The 14,500-nt window shown below is 37.1% G+C and overlaps 3 protein-coding genes across 3 annotated transcripts; 2 read left to right on the forward strand and 1 right to left on the reverse strand.

The window, feature by feature from the left end:
* Positions 1–106: 106 nt before the first annotated feature.
* ccdc170 (coiled-coil domain containing 170) lies at positions 107–5,559 on the reverse strand. The gene is made up of 11 exons (XM_026286584.1): positions 5,463–5,559; positions 4,637–4,770; positions 4,305–4,561; positions 3,877–4,021; positions 3,624–3,809; positions 3,233–3,550; positions 2,968–3,147; positions 2,670–2,843; positions 1,803–2,045; positions 1,103–1,318; positions 107–1,010 (listed from the first exon to the last, which is right to left on the reverse strand). Exons 2-11 carry the CDS (start codon positions 4,745–4,747, stop codon positions 735–737), a joined length of 2,106 nt encoding a protein of 701 aa, XP_026142369.1. The 5' UTR covers positions 4,748–4,770; positions 5,463–5,559; the 3' UTR covers positions 107–734.
* A 564-nt stretch (positions 5,560–6,123) lies between these two features.
* LOC113117706 (required for meiotic nuclear division protein 1 homolog) lies at positions 6,124–9,886 on the forward strand. The gene is made up of 12 exons (XM_026286588.1): positions 6,124–6,264; positions 6,593–6,999; positions 7,081–7,189; positions 7,300–7,375; positions 7,449–7,488; positions 7,738–7,838; positions 7,947–8,053; positions 8,163–8,227; positions 8,386–8,462; positions 8,566–8,686; positions 9,260–9,376; positions 9,569–9,886. Exons 2-12 carry the CDS (start codon positions 6,595–6,597, stop codon positions 9,599–9,601), a joined length of 1,251 nt encoding a protein of 416 aa, XP_026142373.1. The 5' UTR covers positions 6,124–6,264; positions 6,593–6,594; the 3' UTR covers positions 9,602–9,886.
* A 182-nt stretch (positions 9,887–10,068) lies between these two features.
* On the forward strand, positions 10,069–14,414 carry LOC113117705 (zinc finger and BTB domain-containing protein 2-like). Its single transcript, XM_026286587.1, has 3 exons — positions 10,069–10,413; positions 12,874–13,055; positions 13,126–14,414. The coding sequence occupies exons 2-3, from the start codon at positions 12,883–12,885 to the stop codon at positions 14,285–14,287; spliced, it is 1,335 nt and encodes a 444-aa protein (XP_026142372.1). The 5' UTR covers positions 10,069–10,413; positions 12,874–12,882; the 3' UTR covers positions 14,288–14,414.
* The last annotated feature ends 86 nt before the right edge of the window (positions 14,415–14,500 follow it).

A 14,500-nucleotide genomic window follows, 5' to 3' on the forward strand; every position in this document is an offset into this window, starting at 1 on the left:
TATGAATTAACATTCTTTCAGTAACATTAATAGAATGTTCATTTAAAATGAACTGGTCTTTAATAACATTCAGAAAATGCTTTGCAAAATAATCAAATGGAATGTAGTTTAAAATTTGAAAACATTAACTGGATGGTTTGAAAGTTCTTAGAATATTCAGAAACAACATCTGGGTAAATGCATCAAATCATTGCATACTTCCATTAACCCTGATTCAAATTTGTGGAGTCTCATTTATCGCAGCAATCATGGTAAACATCTCTAAATATTTAATGAAATACTTGCCATTAATATGATGCATGCATAAAATGTGTTTATTTTGTCACAATACATGGTTGCTTTTTAATTACTATCAATAGTAGGTGCTTTTTCTTTCTTTCAGAATGGTGCCGTTACAGAAAGCACAATCAATCCTGGTTTATAAAAAAACAACAACCATTTAACAATTCTTGTTGTTTGACCAGTGTAATTGTGCTGGTTGAGCTAGTTAAGAAGCCTGGTGGAGAAACCAGCAGCATCCAAGCCACAGACTATCCAGGCTCTTCAGCTGGGAACGGGATGAACATTAAAGCAATTGTATGTCCTTTTGTCTTTTTTTGTAACTGGAGCCCCTACAGTTAAGTGTAATCGACTGTCTGTTGTAATTACAGTGGGTAGATACACACGTGCGTTTGTTGCCGCTGTAAAGCCATCCATCCATTGTATTTCAAGGGCAAAAAACTACTTTGAGTTGCTTAAATGTTATTATTATTCACGGGGGGCGCTGGGCTGTCCGAGGTTGTTCCGGGGGGAGCTGGCAGAGCCTGGGGTTGGAACTCGTGAGAATGAGCGACGTTTATGGAGGAAACTGGAGCTTCCCAGATGTGAGGAGTGTGATGCTGGTGTAGATGAGCAGGACAGTGACGTGACTGAAGCAGAACCTCCAGCCTTCTGAGAACTTCATAGTTTGGGACGCAACCTGTGCAGTCAACACCTAACATCTGACTCACCACCGTGTAGAAGTCCAGTAACTGCAATGTAGGAACATACTAGTTACTTTTAACAAAGTGGACTGCAAACTTTTGAGCGGTAGTGTATAACAGTCTTGTATCGAGCTCTGTACCTGTTTCTCGGTGAGAGTGAGATCTGCTATAGCACTAGACTGAGTGTCCAGCAGTCTCTGGGCTTGTTGAATCTCATCTCTGGCTCGGAGTTCCTGGTTTATCATCTCTGACTTGATGGTGGTCATTTTCTTCTCAGTCTTTACCTTGTTCTTCTCAAGCTTTCCCAGGTTCTTATTCTGCTCCTCTATGGTTTGGTTTTGTTCCATCACTTTGATCTTGTTGCACCAAAGACAGCAGAAACTAAGCACTTACTGTACAAGCATCACCACACTCCACTCGACATGTGAAACAGCACTTTTACAGATGCATGAAAGACAAATTCAGACTATTTTCTAAATGCATGTTTCATCTTTGATTTGTTTTGACCCTGTAATTTATTAACTAAATTTCACTACTTGATATTTCATCATGAGTTTAAGGGTCAAAATTAGAACCATTTATGTTCATGCATTTGGCAGATGCTCTACAAGCTACATGAACCATCTGTATGCTTTAAGGATCCAGAAACCAAAGCACTGATCTAAATAATCTATTTTATTATTCATAGAACCATATTGTCATATAACTCAAGTGCCATATACAGTAAAAATGGTATATATTTACAGAGTCACATTTGTGTTTTTGAATTAAAAATGTTGTATTTTAAGCTGAAATGACTCTTTTTGGTGAGGGTCTGTGGGCCAGGCCTCGTCCCTGTACCTTGAGCTCATTGGTGTGGGACAGCTGGGCTTTCAGCTCGGTGTTGGAGAAGCGTAAGGTGCTCAGCTCCGCCTGCAGACGATCCACACGCTTCTGGAGCTTCTTACAGGCCACAGTAGCATCATCTTTCTCCACCGCCAGAGCTGAGCGGCTCCTCTTCTCCTCCTCCAGCTGGACCATCTTCCTCCTCAGCAGCTCCAGGTGAAGCTCTTTACTTTCTGAACGCTCCTTATGTTCTTTAAGCTGCAGTCATTGATGGAAATGATAAACCAGTTAATCAAATAATAATATAAATGATAGGTAGGTAGGATTTTTGTATGTTTTTTATTTTATATTGAAACGTTTTTTGCATATTTTCACTGGTTTTAATATAAATTACGGTATAATAAATAAATGAATAGTATAAGAAAAATACAACGTAAAAATATAATACATTTTTAGAATTTGTTTTGATTAAAGATTAAAATTTGTTTAAAATGTTATTTAATTTGTTTTGAATTGTTTGTTTTTAATTACATTTCTAATTAAATGTTTAAAATAAAATAAAAATCCCCTCCAAAAACTGCACTCTTTGAATTTTACCATTTGCATTTCTGAACTGTTTTTTATTTTATTATTATTATTTATTTTTATTTTTACAATTTTAAGCTATGTCACATATCACCTAAGGACATTTGCATTAAAATTGGGCATTTGTTTGAAAATCTGTAACAATTATTTTTTTAATTTCTGCACTCTTTTTCAAGATAAATTATGATAAAATAGGGCAACATTTTTAAACCTGTAACAATTATTGTATATTTGGAAAGATTATGCACCAAAAACATAGAACTAAATTCATTCCTGTTCTCTTTGACATGTCAGCACCTTTCTCTGAAGGCTGTAGATTTGTGTCTTGGTCTCCAGTAAAGCTGTCCCTTCCTGTCTGCTCAGCTGTTCAGCTCGTGTAAGAATGGCCTCGAGTCTCATATCAAATCCCAGATCTGCAGCAACACGATCCACTTTCAGCTTCTCTGAGAGCTGCTCCACAAACCGCAGGTACTACAGAGAGAGAAGATCGTTCATTTTAGGACATTTATGATACCTTCCAATTATGTTCTAATTCCAAATGAGACAAAGGCTAGAAACAGTAACAGGCTTGGGCAGAATAAATCCAGTTCCTCACATGCTGTTTGTCCTGGTTCATTCCATCTTTCCAGACTCCAGCCGTCAGCAGCTCGTCCTCCAGACTCTTGATTCTGTCCAGCAGCTCCTGTTCTCTCCGTTCTGAGCTGCTCTGATTCTCTTTGTGTCTAGACAACTGCTCTTCCACCTCCGCCAGCCTGCCCTCTGTCTCCAGCTGAGACTAGAGCACACAAGAGAGCACAGGAGTGAAGAAATAGGAACACAGTCTATGTTATAATAATATGAGCAAACATTACAAACATTACCTTCTGCGCACTTTTCTCCCTGCTGCACAGGGCCGTAAGTGCCTTCAGTAGGTCACTTTGTGTGTGTTGAAGAGGACGAGACTCATCCTCCAGCAGAGCTTCCACATTCTTCATGAAGGCCTGGTGCTGGCTGTGAGATGCCTGAGCTTCCTTCTGGCAGCTGTGGAGTTTATTTTGCAGATCTTGAGAGAGACTCTCATAGTGGCGACAGCTCTGCTGTGCGGACGCCAGCGCCAGTTCAGACTCCTGCAGGGAGGTTTTCAGCCGCTGGTTCTCCCTCTCCAAACTTAGTTTCTTCAGGGAGATTACATCCAATTCCTTGCAACAAAAATACAAATAAAAATGAATTTTTTGCATAATGCATTTTTTGCATTATTGATCTGTAAGATACCTGTCTGGTAGAGTTCAGCTCATTCACTCTGGAGGCTGAGAGCGACTGTTCTCGTTCTACATCAGATACCAGTCTCTTGACTGTTTCTCTGCTGGCTTTACACTCCACCTCGTACAACTTCACGCTCTCCTCTAAAGCACAAATGCAGTTCTTCAGTCGGTCTCTCTCCTTGAAGCAGCCGTCCAACTTATCATAGACAGATATGTTAGAGATCGTGAGAATAGTGGTTAAAAGCATATGTGAAAACACTTACCGTGGATATGATATAATCCAAAGGATCCGCCTTTCCTGCCACATTTACAGACACTTTGTTTGCTACTGCTGATATAAACTCATCAGATCTTCTATGGGTCTCAGCAGCTTCCTGTTTTGCATTGTTGCATTCTGCAAAATACTGTCTGCAATATTTGATGACAGTGTTTACTAAGAGAAAATCTAAACAATAAAATCACATAAAGATGATGCTTTGAATGACTCATTTATAATAAGCCTTAGGATTGTTTACACTACCAATGCTTTCAATGCTGTTGATTTTATGTGTGTTAATAAAAGAGAATAAGAGAGAGAGAGGTGCAAGCTAATTTACTGTTATACTAGAAAATAGAAAATTGTATCATCATAAAACAAAGAGATTCTAGGGTTGTCCCGATGTTTGACTAGCAGTGTGCAGTAAATGCTCACTTTGATTTGATATCAAGCTCCATGATTTTCCGCTTGATCTCCTCATTCTCTTTTGTAAGTGTCTGTACTCTCATGTCCATGAAGCTTTTGGAGGAGGTGATGGACAGCATCTCCTGCTCTGTGTTGTAGCTGCGTTCTCTGAGCGAGCTGATGAGAGACTCCTGTCTCGCCTCTTTCTCTTTATGTCGATCTACAGCATCCCTTAAGTTTTTCAGAGTCTCTTCCTGAGATGCGACTTTGGATTGGCTTTCCAAGAGCTGTTAAAAGCATTAGATATTTCACTTACAGAATGTGCATCTAAAACACCACAAATGAGCAGTGAATATAGAGACCTGTGATTGGAGTTTGTTGTATTTGGTCTGCAGGACGGCCAGCTCCTCACGGGCCGTCTCAGTGGCCTGTTTATAGTGTGTGAGGTGCTGCTGGATTACAGACTCCTCCATTGCCAAACCGCTGTCAGTCAAACCTGAATGTATCCATAGCAACAGTAACATTCACCCAGCTAACAGGGAACATTTTCAGAATGTTCTGGCAAGGATCTCTCAAAAGTTATGAACAAACATTCTTCCAGGAACATTAGAATGTTCGTAAAAAGGATTTCTGGTTTTAATAAAATTCTCAAAATGTTTGCAAATCCCAAAAACTTTATAAATAATTAATGGATCTTTTTTTTTTATGTTTCCCTTTTGATATTCTGACATTCTATATTAAATGTAGTTTTTTTTTTTTAGAATGTTTAGAGAAGTTTTGAAACCAAAAAATCTAGACATAAAAAAATAAAAAAACACTTTAATAATTCAATGGCTATGTTAACAATATGTTTTAGAACATACTTTTTGTTTGCTGAGCACAATGAATATTCATTAACTTTTTATGTTAATAAAATACAATGCATTTTTGTTAGAAATGAACAAAATCGCGTATATATGATCATAACAGATATAGTGGTATAAGACATTTAATAACAATTTTACTGACTTACTAAATAAGTCATTTTTCGAAAGTCCTGTGAATGTTTTAGCATTTTATTGATCCTGAAACAAAATCAAATGATGGCTACAGCAGTAGACAGTAAAGAAATTAAAGGCAACAATTCTCTTTGTAAAGAAAGATGAGAACATATCACTCTGGAAACTGGCACAATGTACAAAAACTCACTTGTCTCTGTTATTGCTCCACGTCTATAACAAATCTCCTCTTAATGCTCAGTTTTTGTAGGTTTTTCATGTTAATGTGTCGCTGTAGTTTAGCAGGTTTCCAAGCAACACAACAACATTAAGCGTGCTCACCTCTAGGGGGCGCGCCAGCACGTGTTCCACATTCATTTATTTGGTAGAAGCTTGTATCAGAGCGACCGATGTACAATATTTTCATTTTATTTTTTACATTTTATGTTCTGACACAATGAATTTGGTGACAATGGTGACAAATAACATAAAGCTTCCTATCTACCTGCTGCAGAGTCTTGATAAAGATGTTCTATTTAAAATTTACTCGATTTTAACATTTTTAATAAGATAGATGATTATAGATGATGATGTAATGATTTAGATGATAGATAGATAGATAGATAGATAGATAGATAGATAGATAGATAGATAGATAGATAGATAGATAGATAGATAGATAGATATGAACTCGTTAATCTCGATTTCTTATGAGAAACATATTAAGAGAACAAACTTAGCAAACCTAAATTTACATATGCTTTTTTAGACGAAACTTACCAAATAAATAATAAGGTTCAAAATAAAAAAAATCGAATGAGTCTGTCCGACTTTTACATTCAATTGGACGACGTCATCAAAATACAGGAAGTGCCCGGATCACTCGTGCACTCACTGCAGATCGGACTGTCAAACTGTGTGTGAATGTTTGAGAATGTTGCAACATTTGTATCTCCAGTGTAACACTTTCTGTCACCGAACGTTCTAATATTTGGCGGGACGGGACGCGACAGGTACGCTAAAGGTTTAAAGAGAACGAATTACTGTGAATTATTAGAATCAAATGTAAGTTTAGTGAACAGCTCGCGTTTCAAAACAATTAATATTGTAGCTGCTTTATGTCAGCTGATCAGAATAAAACTCCAATCGCATTTGCTTCTATTGACCTTCATATCATTAATTGTGAGGAAGGTTATACATAATTGTCTATGACCAATGCATTATGTTGACATGCTTGTCATTCAAGGTCAGTTCAAATAAAGGCCTCTTGGCCACTACATGCATGCTGATGTAGACAGAATTTGACACTGTTTTAATGCTGAAACTGCTTGATTCATACAGGCATGTCTCTCAAGAGTTTCTGGAGGTTACATCGGCCTTTGAAAATGACACAAGCCTGTGGATTTGCTCTCAAGACACTAAATGGATTAAACAGTGTCACTGCCAAGAGGTTAAACTGCACAACACTGGCATCCAGTGCATCTAAATTAAACTTTCTCAAAGACTGGAGGAATTTAAACACCAGTTTACACAACCATAGATGCTTGTTGCTGAGGGGAGTGTGTCAGAGACCACATTTTGAAATGCTGGCTCCTTTAAATGTAAAATCCAGTTTAGAAATGAGATCGCAGTCCACAACATCCTCCACCATGTCAGTGCTGAAACAAGGAGGCATGTCAGGAAAAAGGACTTTTAAGGGACCAAGAACCAAACAGCCTTCACGAACCAACCAGCCCAGTCTGGAGGAGGTGTGTAATGTTTTATTTTTGTTGTTGTTAACATCATCTTTGGCATATATAATTATGTATCTATCTAACTATGTTTTCCAGGACATGATGCAGTGCATCGCATACGCAACTGCAGATCAGTACCATTTACCAACCCTCTGTCACGATCTCATCGCTCATGACTTCGCTGAAATCAAAGAATTTCCCAGAGGTCTGTTCGTCTGCAGCAATTTCTTATGTTTTTGACTGTACACAGAAACTACCGCATTCCTTTCTTGTTTGAAGGACACACATATTTGCAGTGAATACATCTTGTTTCAGATGCTTCTAATGTTTTGGTGATGGGAACAGAGAACGCTGCAAAACCTTATGATAGTGGCACAATATTCATCTTCAGGTATGCTGAATGATGTTTTGTCATTTCAATTTCTGGGGTTTGAATTTTTTGTTTTGTTTTGTTTACCACACAGAGAAGGCTCTGTGGTGTTCTGGAATGTTGAAGAAAAAACTGTGAGTAGAAGTTCTGTTTTATTCATCACATAACATTTGGAATAATTAAGATTTGTAATGTTTTTGAAAGAAGACCGGGGCTGCATTTATTTGATGTTTACAGTAAAAAAATAAAAACAGCAATATTGAGAAATATTAGTTTAAATAATTATTAGAAATATATTTTAAAATATGACTTTTTGATCAAATGAATGCACCCTTGATAAGCCAACCTTGATGTATACTAGTTAAACTCATGTCTATACTCAGGTAAAGACCGTGATGAGGATACTGGAACAGCATGAAATTCAACCCTATGAAGTCGCACTAGTCCACTGGGAAAATGAAGAGATCAGTTATACAGTAGGAGAGTGAGTCACAAATCCTTCATTTCTTAATGCACCCTACATTAAAATCATACAATACCTACTGAAATTTCCAGTATTTTTTCATATTTATTAATTTATATGTTGGTTTAGGGGTAATTCAAAGCTCCATCGTGGAATTTTCTTGTTTAATGAAGAGCTGGATTATGACCAGGTTGTTCTGGAGAAGTTTGCATTTTCCAATGCTTTATCACTGTCAGGTAGGATATGTTTAAATTTTTTACACTTTTATAAAAACATTGACGAGTTGTTATATTTTTATTTGTGCATTTTCGTGTTAATATTTGTGTTTACCTTGCATGATTTCAGTAAAACTAGCAATATGGGAGGTCTCTCTGGACAACTTTGTTGAGTCCATCCAGTCAATTCCTGAGGTAGATCCACTTAATGTACTCTTTCATAGGTAATACCAGCATTTGCTGCTTTTAGCAAGTTAAAATAGTTCTGTGTATTAAATGGCACAGATGCAAACATGTGCAAAATATAACTCAGTGTAAAAGGAGGTAATTGTAGCCATAACACCTTTTAACAGCTGCTGAAGTCTGGACAAAGAGTGAAACTGTCCAGAGCTGAAGTTATGCAGAAGATAGGGGAGCTCTTTTCCTTGAGGTCAGGCTGATTTTGTATCATTGTATCATCTTTTTTATTTTTTGTATGAGATAACCTGCTATGTGTTTAATTTAATTATTGTAAACGTTTTAACCTTTTACAGGCACTGCATAAATCTCAGCTCTGACTTACTGATAACACCTGATTTCTACTGGGACAGAGAAGATCTTGAGCAGCTCTATGACAAGACCTGTCAGTTCCTCAATATTAACCGGAGAGTCAAGGTTAGTGAAAGTACTTGCATCTATCTTAAAGGAAAAGTTTGCATAAAAATGAAAACTAGCTTAACTTTTACTCAGACCATCCAAGATGTACTGCAGATTAGTTTGTTTCTTCGTTTGGAGAACTTTTGCATTCCATCATTTGCTCATCAGTGGATCCTCTGAAGTGAATGGGTGCCGTCAGAATGAGAGTCCAAACAGCTGATAAACATATCACAATAACCCACACCACTCCAGTCCAGTCCAGTTAACATCTTGTGATGCAAAAATCTGTGTTTGTAAGACACAAATCTATCATTGACCTGTTTTAACTTTAAACCGCTACACATTACAAGAAAATTGCTTGTGGATTATTGTGATGTTTTTATCAGCTGTTTGGACTCTCATTCTGACGGCACCCATTTACTGCAGAGGATCTATTGGTGAGCAAGCGATGTCATGTTAAATTTCAGCATCTACATTCTTGGATGACCTAAGGGTGAGTAAACTTTAAGAAAACAAAAATTTTGGGGTAAACTATTCCTAAATATCCTGATAAAATGTTGCTTTGATCCTAGCTCACTCTGTGTTTTCTAGGTTGTGAACGAGAAGTTACAACACTGCACTGAACTTACAGACCTGATGAGGAATCACCTCAGTGAGAAACACAGTCTCAGACTGGAGTGGATGATCGTCGTACTGATTGCTATTGAGGTTAGTTAACACTGATATCCACCTTCATTTTATACACCAGTTCAATAAATAATAAATAATATTCAGCTGCACTGTTAGAAACTGTTGAAATGTCTATATCGTATCATATTTATGTACTTCAAATTTGATGTAAAGTAAACATTTTGCAAATTCAATGCAAAACCTATATACATTATTTTCTTCTATCTATAGGTGATGTTTGAACTTGCTCGTGTAATCTTCTGAAGACCCACAGATGCAGTCTTAAAATGGCATACACTGACTCTTTGTAAACCAGCAAATCATTGTTTTCTATAGTTGAAGTTCTCATTGATAAATCATTGTGTCTTTTGCTATTCTTAATGTTGACACTGACCTGAAATAAAAGAAGTATTGGATAAATAGTGGCAAATTTTGTGTCTATACTGCCTTCTTTTCAGGAAGGTGTGGAATAGAAATCACTGTTGAATCTATGTCCTTAAATCTACTCCTGCTGTAAAATCCAGATTAAACAGATACTGTAGCTGTGGATTGAAACTCCTAAATGAGCTTCAGTAATATAAATCCACTCCAAAACGTGCACATCTTTTCACATGCTGCCTTATTGCCAGTGGCATGGAACTTAGTTTTGTTATTGTGTTGTGCTTAAGTAGCCTCTGACAAATACAATACAAAAAAATTATCATCTTTTTTTTTTTTTACTTTACAAGCTGTGACAAACTCTTTTTTTTTTGTAATACGTATACAATATTAAGCTTAAGAAACAATCTTAATAATTTCACTAGTTATTAAAAATGAGGCTCGAATGAACCTGTTTACAATTACAATATGACGTCATGCTGATGTTCTAGTGTTCTCTCGGTTGACTGATTGATTGATCAGCCTCTAGTGATTGACAGCCGTTCGATAGGGCGCGCGCTCACGTGATTCAAAGCCTCCGGAATACGGCAGCGGATCACTGACTGAACCCGTACTGCTCGGTGGAGAGGTTTCCTTCGCTTCAGACAACAAACTACACCGAATACGGCATCAAGAGTTCTGTCGAGAAAGAGCAGACGGTAAGAGACGGCTTTAAGGTTCTGTTTCAAACAAGTGTTTAACACCGCAGTTGTCGGCTTGTTTTTAGTCCAGAAACGTAGACCGCTATCGATTACTCTCGAAAATTATTTATTTCGACAGTTTTCGCAGCGGCATTGCTTGTGTTTATCGGAAGATTAACGGTTTTCATTGCTCTGTTCATCTGCCTCATTTTCTTTCGCTCGCTTAAAGTGTAACGTAATGTTATCTTATTGGGGTCATTGCGTGAGCGCGTGTTTCCTTTTTGTCCGCGGAAACTTTTGTACTCGGAATTCACCAGCGTGGGCGGGGCTTCAACACACACACACACACACGCACGCACACACACACACACACACACACGTACAGTACGTACGTACTGTAGTTGCCTCAAAACCTATTTAGACCCTGAAACCGCACTTCTGAAACAGAGCATTATGTAGGTTTTTAGATTTTTATTTTTTTATTTTTTGGAAGTGAGGAATGTTATCACAAGTTGTTGTTTTTTACTGTATTTGTTAGAAGTATTATTACCCTCACAAGAATAGAAAAAACACCCTTACTGCTATATATATATATGTGTATGTGTATATGTGTGTATATATATATATATGTGTGTGTGTGTGTGTATGTATAGGTTTCACAAGGTAAAAATTGATATTGTGATTATTTAAAATGCAATAAATCACTAAACATTTCTTTGTTCTACATGGACCTGTTGTTGTGAAAGCTGCATTATGTTTTTTTTTTTGTTGTTTATTGAGCAAAATCTCACAATTAGTAGGTATAGTTCAATAATTTACAACTTTTATAAAAGGAAAAGCATAAAAAGTTATTAAACCCCTCCGACATAATAACTTGATACATTTTGTCTTTGAAAACCATGTCCGTTGGTGTGACACACACCATATCATGATTTTAAATCAGCCAATTCCACAGAAAACTGAATTAGTTAAAGGACCTCAATCATTGTTATGTTACTGAAGCCCATGACATGAACTGATTGTACATTTTTGTCTCAGAATTATTCAAATATTGAACTTTCTTGGAACCAGTACAAAAAGTGTTATGTTTTGTTGTCCTTTGGTGCGACACCCCTAAATGATATATTTTTAATTCATTTGCATGTTAAACTACATAATGATGGAGAATTATGCAAATGTGTCTTCTTGCTTACCGCTGATGACAGGTTAGCAATAGCATTGAATAGCAAGGTCATTTTTTGACACGAAAGGCTGTAACGTCCTACGATGTGATAGAAAATGTTCTCCGGTGTGACGCCTTTACCGTGACTCCAGGACCGACACAAGATCTCAGAAGCATTTTAAACAATTAAATAAGATTTAACTCCCTTTTTATTCTTTTTACAGAAAACTTGTACTTTTATGAAGTGTCATGAAAATAAAATCCTTTGTTTCTGAGACCTAAAGAAGTGAGGGAGAGAAATTAGTGGAAGAGAGAGGACACTGAAATATAGACAGAAAATTAACAAGGATCCACGAAGAAGGGAAGAGATCCTAAGAGAACAATGCAGAAAGAAAACAGATTCAAAATTATGGCTTAAAAAGAGTAAATCATTCACATTTTAATGATTATAGTCTGAAAATCAATCATATTTAGCTGTGCCTCACATGCAGCGGGGGGATAGTGTTTCAGTAACATACTTATTGCTTAAGAGACTGAATTTTGTTGATAAATATTTTTGTTTTGTTTTAAAATACATGTTGATATTGTTTGTATCAAAATGAAACTTTATTTCTCCTTTGACATGTTCAAAATGAAATAGAAATAATTTAATAACTACTGTTTCTGTCCTTTAGTGTGATGTAATTTCCTAAGGTGTGACACACAACAGAACCACAGATTTGTTTTTATCTTAAAAAAAAATTGCAGTATGGGAGATGCAAATATCACTCAACTTAAAATGGCATAATTTTCAGTTTTGATTGGATGATAGCAAAGTTTGTCTTGAAATTGTCACGGGAATTAAAAAAAAGCACTATATGAAAGTAAGTGTCTAACAGTGAAGATAAATCTCTCTCATGCTATTTATGTATTATTATTAAGAGGTTTTTTCTTTGTCCTAATTTTTGTTGTCATAATGTAGGACAAATTTATGGAACAGTTGGTAAAAAAAAAAAGCAGTAAAGGATTTGACCTTTTTTCTCAAAGATCAGACTCGCAATGCATTTATGAAAAAATAACCATGCTTGCGCGCGTGCACACACAATCAAATTAATATGCAAAAAATGGCCAGAAATATGATTCAGAATATATTTTCATCAGTATATTTTATACCAATATTTTTTTTCACTTATTTTTAAAATGTATTTCAATAAAAAAAAAAACTTTTACTATCTAATTTTTACTATTTGTTGTAATATAACAATGTATATTGGCCAGAATTTGACCGAACCTACTGAAAACGAATATTTTCTTGTTATTTGTGTGTGTGTGTTTAGGTGGAAAAAATGGACTTGGCCCATCATGGTCTCGTTCTCCTTAAGCGCCTCAATGCTCAGAGAGAGTTTGGTTTCCTCTGTGACTGTACTGTGGCCATCGGGGATGTTCTTTTCAAAGCCCACAAAGCCGTTCTTGCAGCGTTCTCAAACTACTTCCGAATGCTGTTCATCCATCAAGACAGGTACTACAAACATGATTGCAAAAAAGTTCACATCTGCAGTACTCTGTTATTAAATGCTTCTCTTTTGCAGTAACTGTGTTCGACTGAGACCTTCAGACATACAAGCAGATATCTTCAGCTACCTGCTAAACTTAATGTACACTGGAAAATTCACCTCACAGCCCATTGACCCTCTTCGCCTTGAGCAAGGTGTAAAATTCCTGCATGCCTACCCTTTATTACAGGAGGCAAGTCGTCTTATAAACCCTGAGTCCCATTATGTACCTTTGACAAACTCACTTTATGGAGTACAGATACCTGATCAGACTTACACTGGGCCTGAAAGAAATTCAGCATGCAAGGATGGCATCTCTACTAAAAACTCTGAAAGCGTTAACCGAGAATTTTTGGACGTTTCTGATATGGATTACAGATCGCCACAACCTGTCGGGATTGAGTCACCCACCCAAAATCCTGCAGCCACAATGGTCCAACACCTCAAATATGGCATAATGAGTAAGAGTGGTTCTTCCAGGAAGCATTACGCCTGTAATTATTGTGGAATCCGTTTTAACCAGAGGTGCATGTTGAAAGAACATCTCCTTGTCCACACCAAGCAAGCAGCTGAGCCACATGTGTTGTCTGTGCAAAATGATCACACTATTGAGCTCGAAGGTCAGGAAATAGAGGAGGAACATTTGCATGCTGACAGTGATGTTATTAGCGATACCGATCAACAGGCTTGGATGGAAGACACCCCGCCGCCTTCTGAAATTGCTGATATAGACAACCTGGAGGCCACTGAGATGGGACGTCAAATGAAACGCAGAAAATTTGAGTGTCCGACCTGTGCTCGCAAGTTTCTTCAGAAGAGCCACTGGCGTGAGCACATGTACATTCACACCGGAAAGCCATATAAGTGCAGTGCCTGCGGAAAGAACTTCTGCAGAGCCAATCAAGCTACTCGACACGTTTGTTCGAGTCCGGACACAGACTCGTACATTATGGTCAACAGACAGAGTTTGGTTCTGTGTGGTGGAGAAGACAACAGTCAAGTGGAAGCTCTCTTTCAGTCTTCTGAAAGACCTTATAAATGTAGCATGTGTGCAGCACCTTTTGCAAGTCCTTCTGAGGTTCCCAAACATCAGTGTTTGACTGAGAGTGATGCTGTACCACTGGCAGAAAATTCACTGGGGGAAAATCAAATGAAGGACTTGGAGACAACTACACCTGAAGTAAACATTCTTTCTTGAAATGTCATGCTAAAACAGTCTTAGATTATTGCCAGTATTTAACTGTCTGTATGTTTGTGTTGTTATGAACCAAGAGATGTGGTTTTTTTAAGGTCCACAGCATTTTCATGTCTTTTTTTCCTATTGAAAGGTAATTTGTGAATTTGTTTGAAACTAATAAAATTCAGAAACTTAATGTTTCCAATCAGAAACATTTCTGGGTTGCCTCGTTAA

This window comes from Carassius auratus, chromosome 17 (assembly GCF_003368295.1).
Source record: "Carassius auratus strain Wakin chromosome 17, ASM336829v1, whole genome shotgun sequence".
NCBI classification, from domain to species: Eukaryota; Metazoa; Chordata; class Actinopteri; order Cypriniformes; family Cyprinidae; genus Carassius; species Carassius auratus.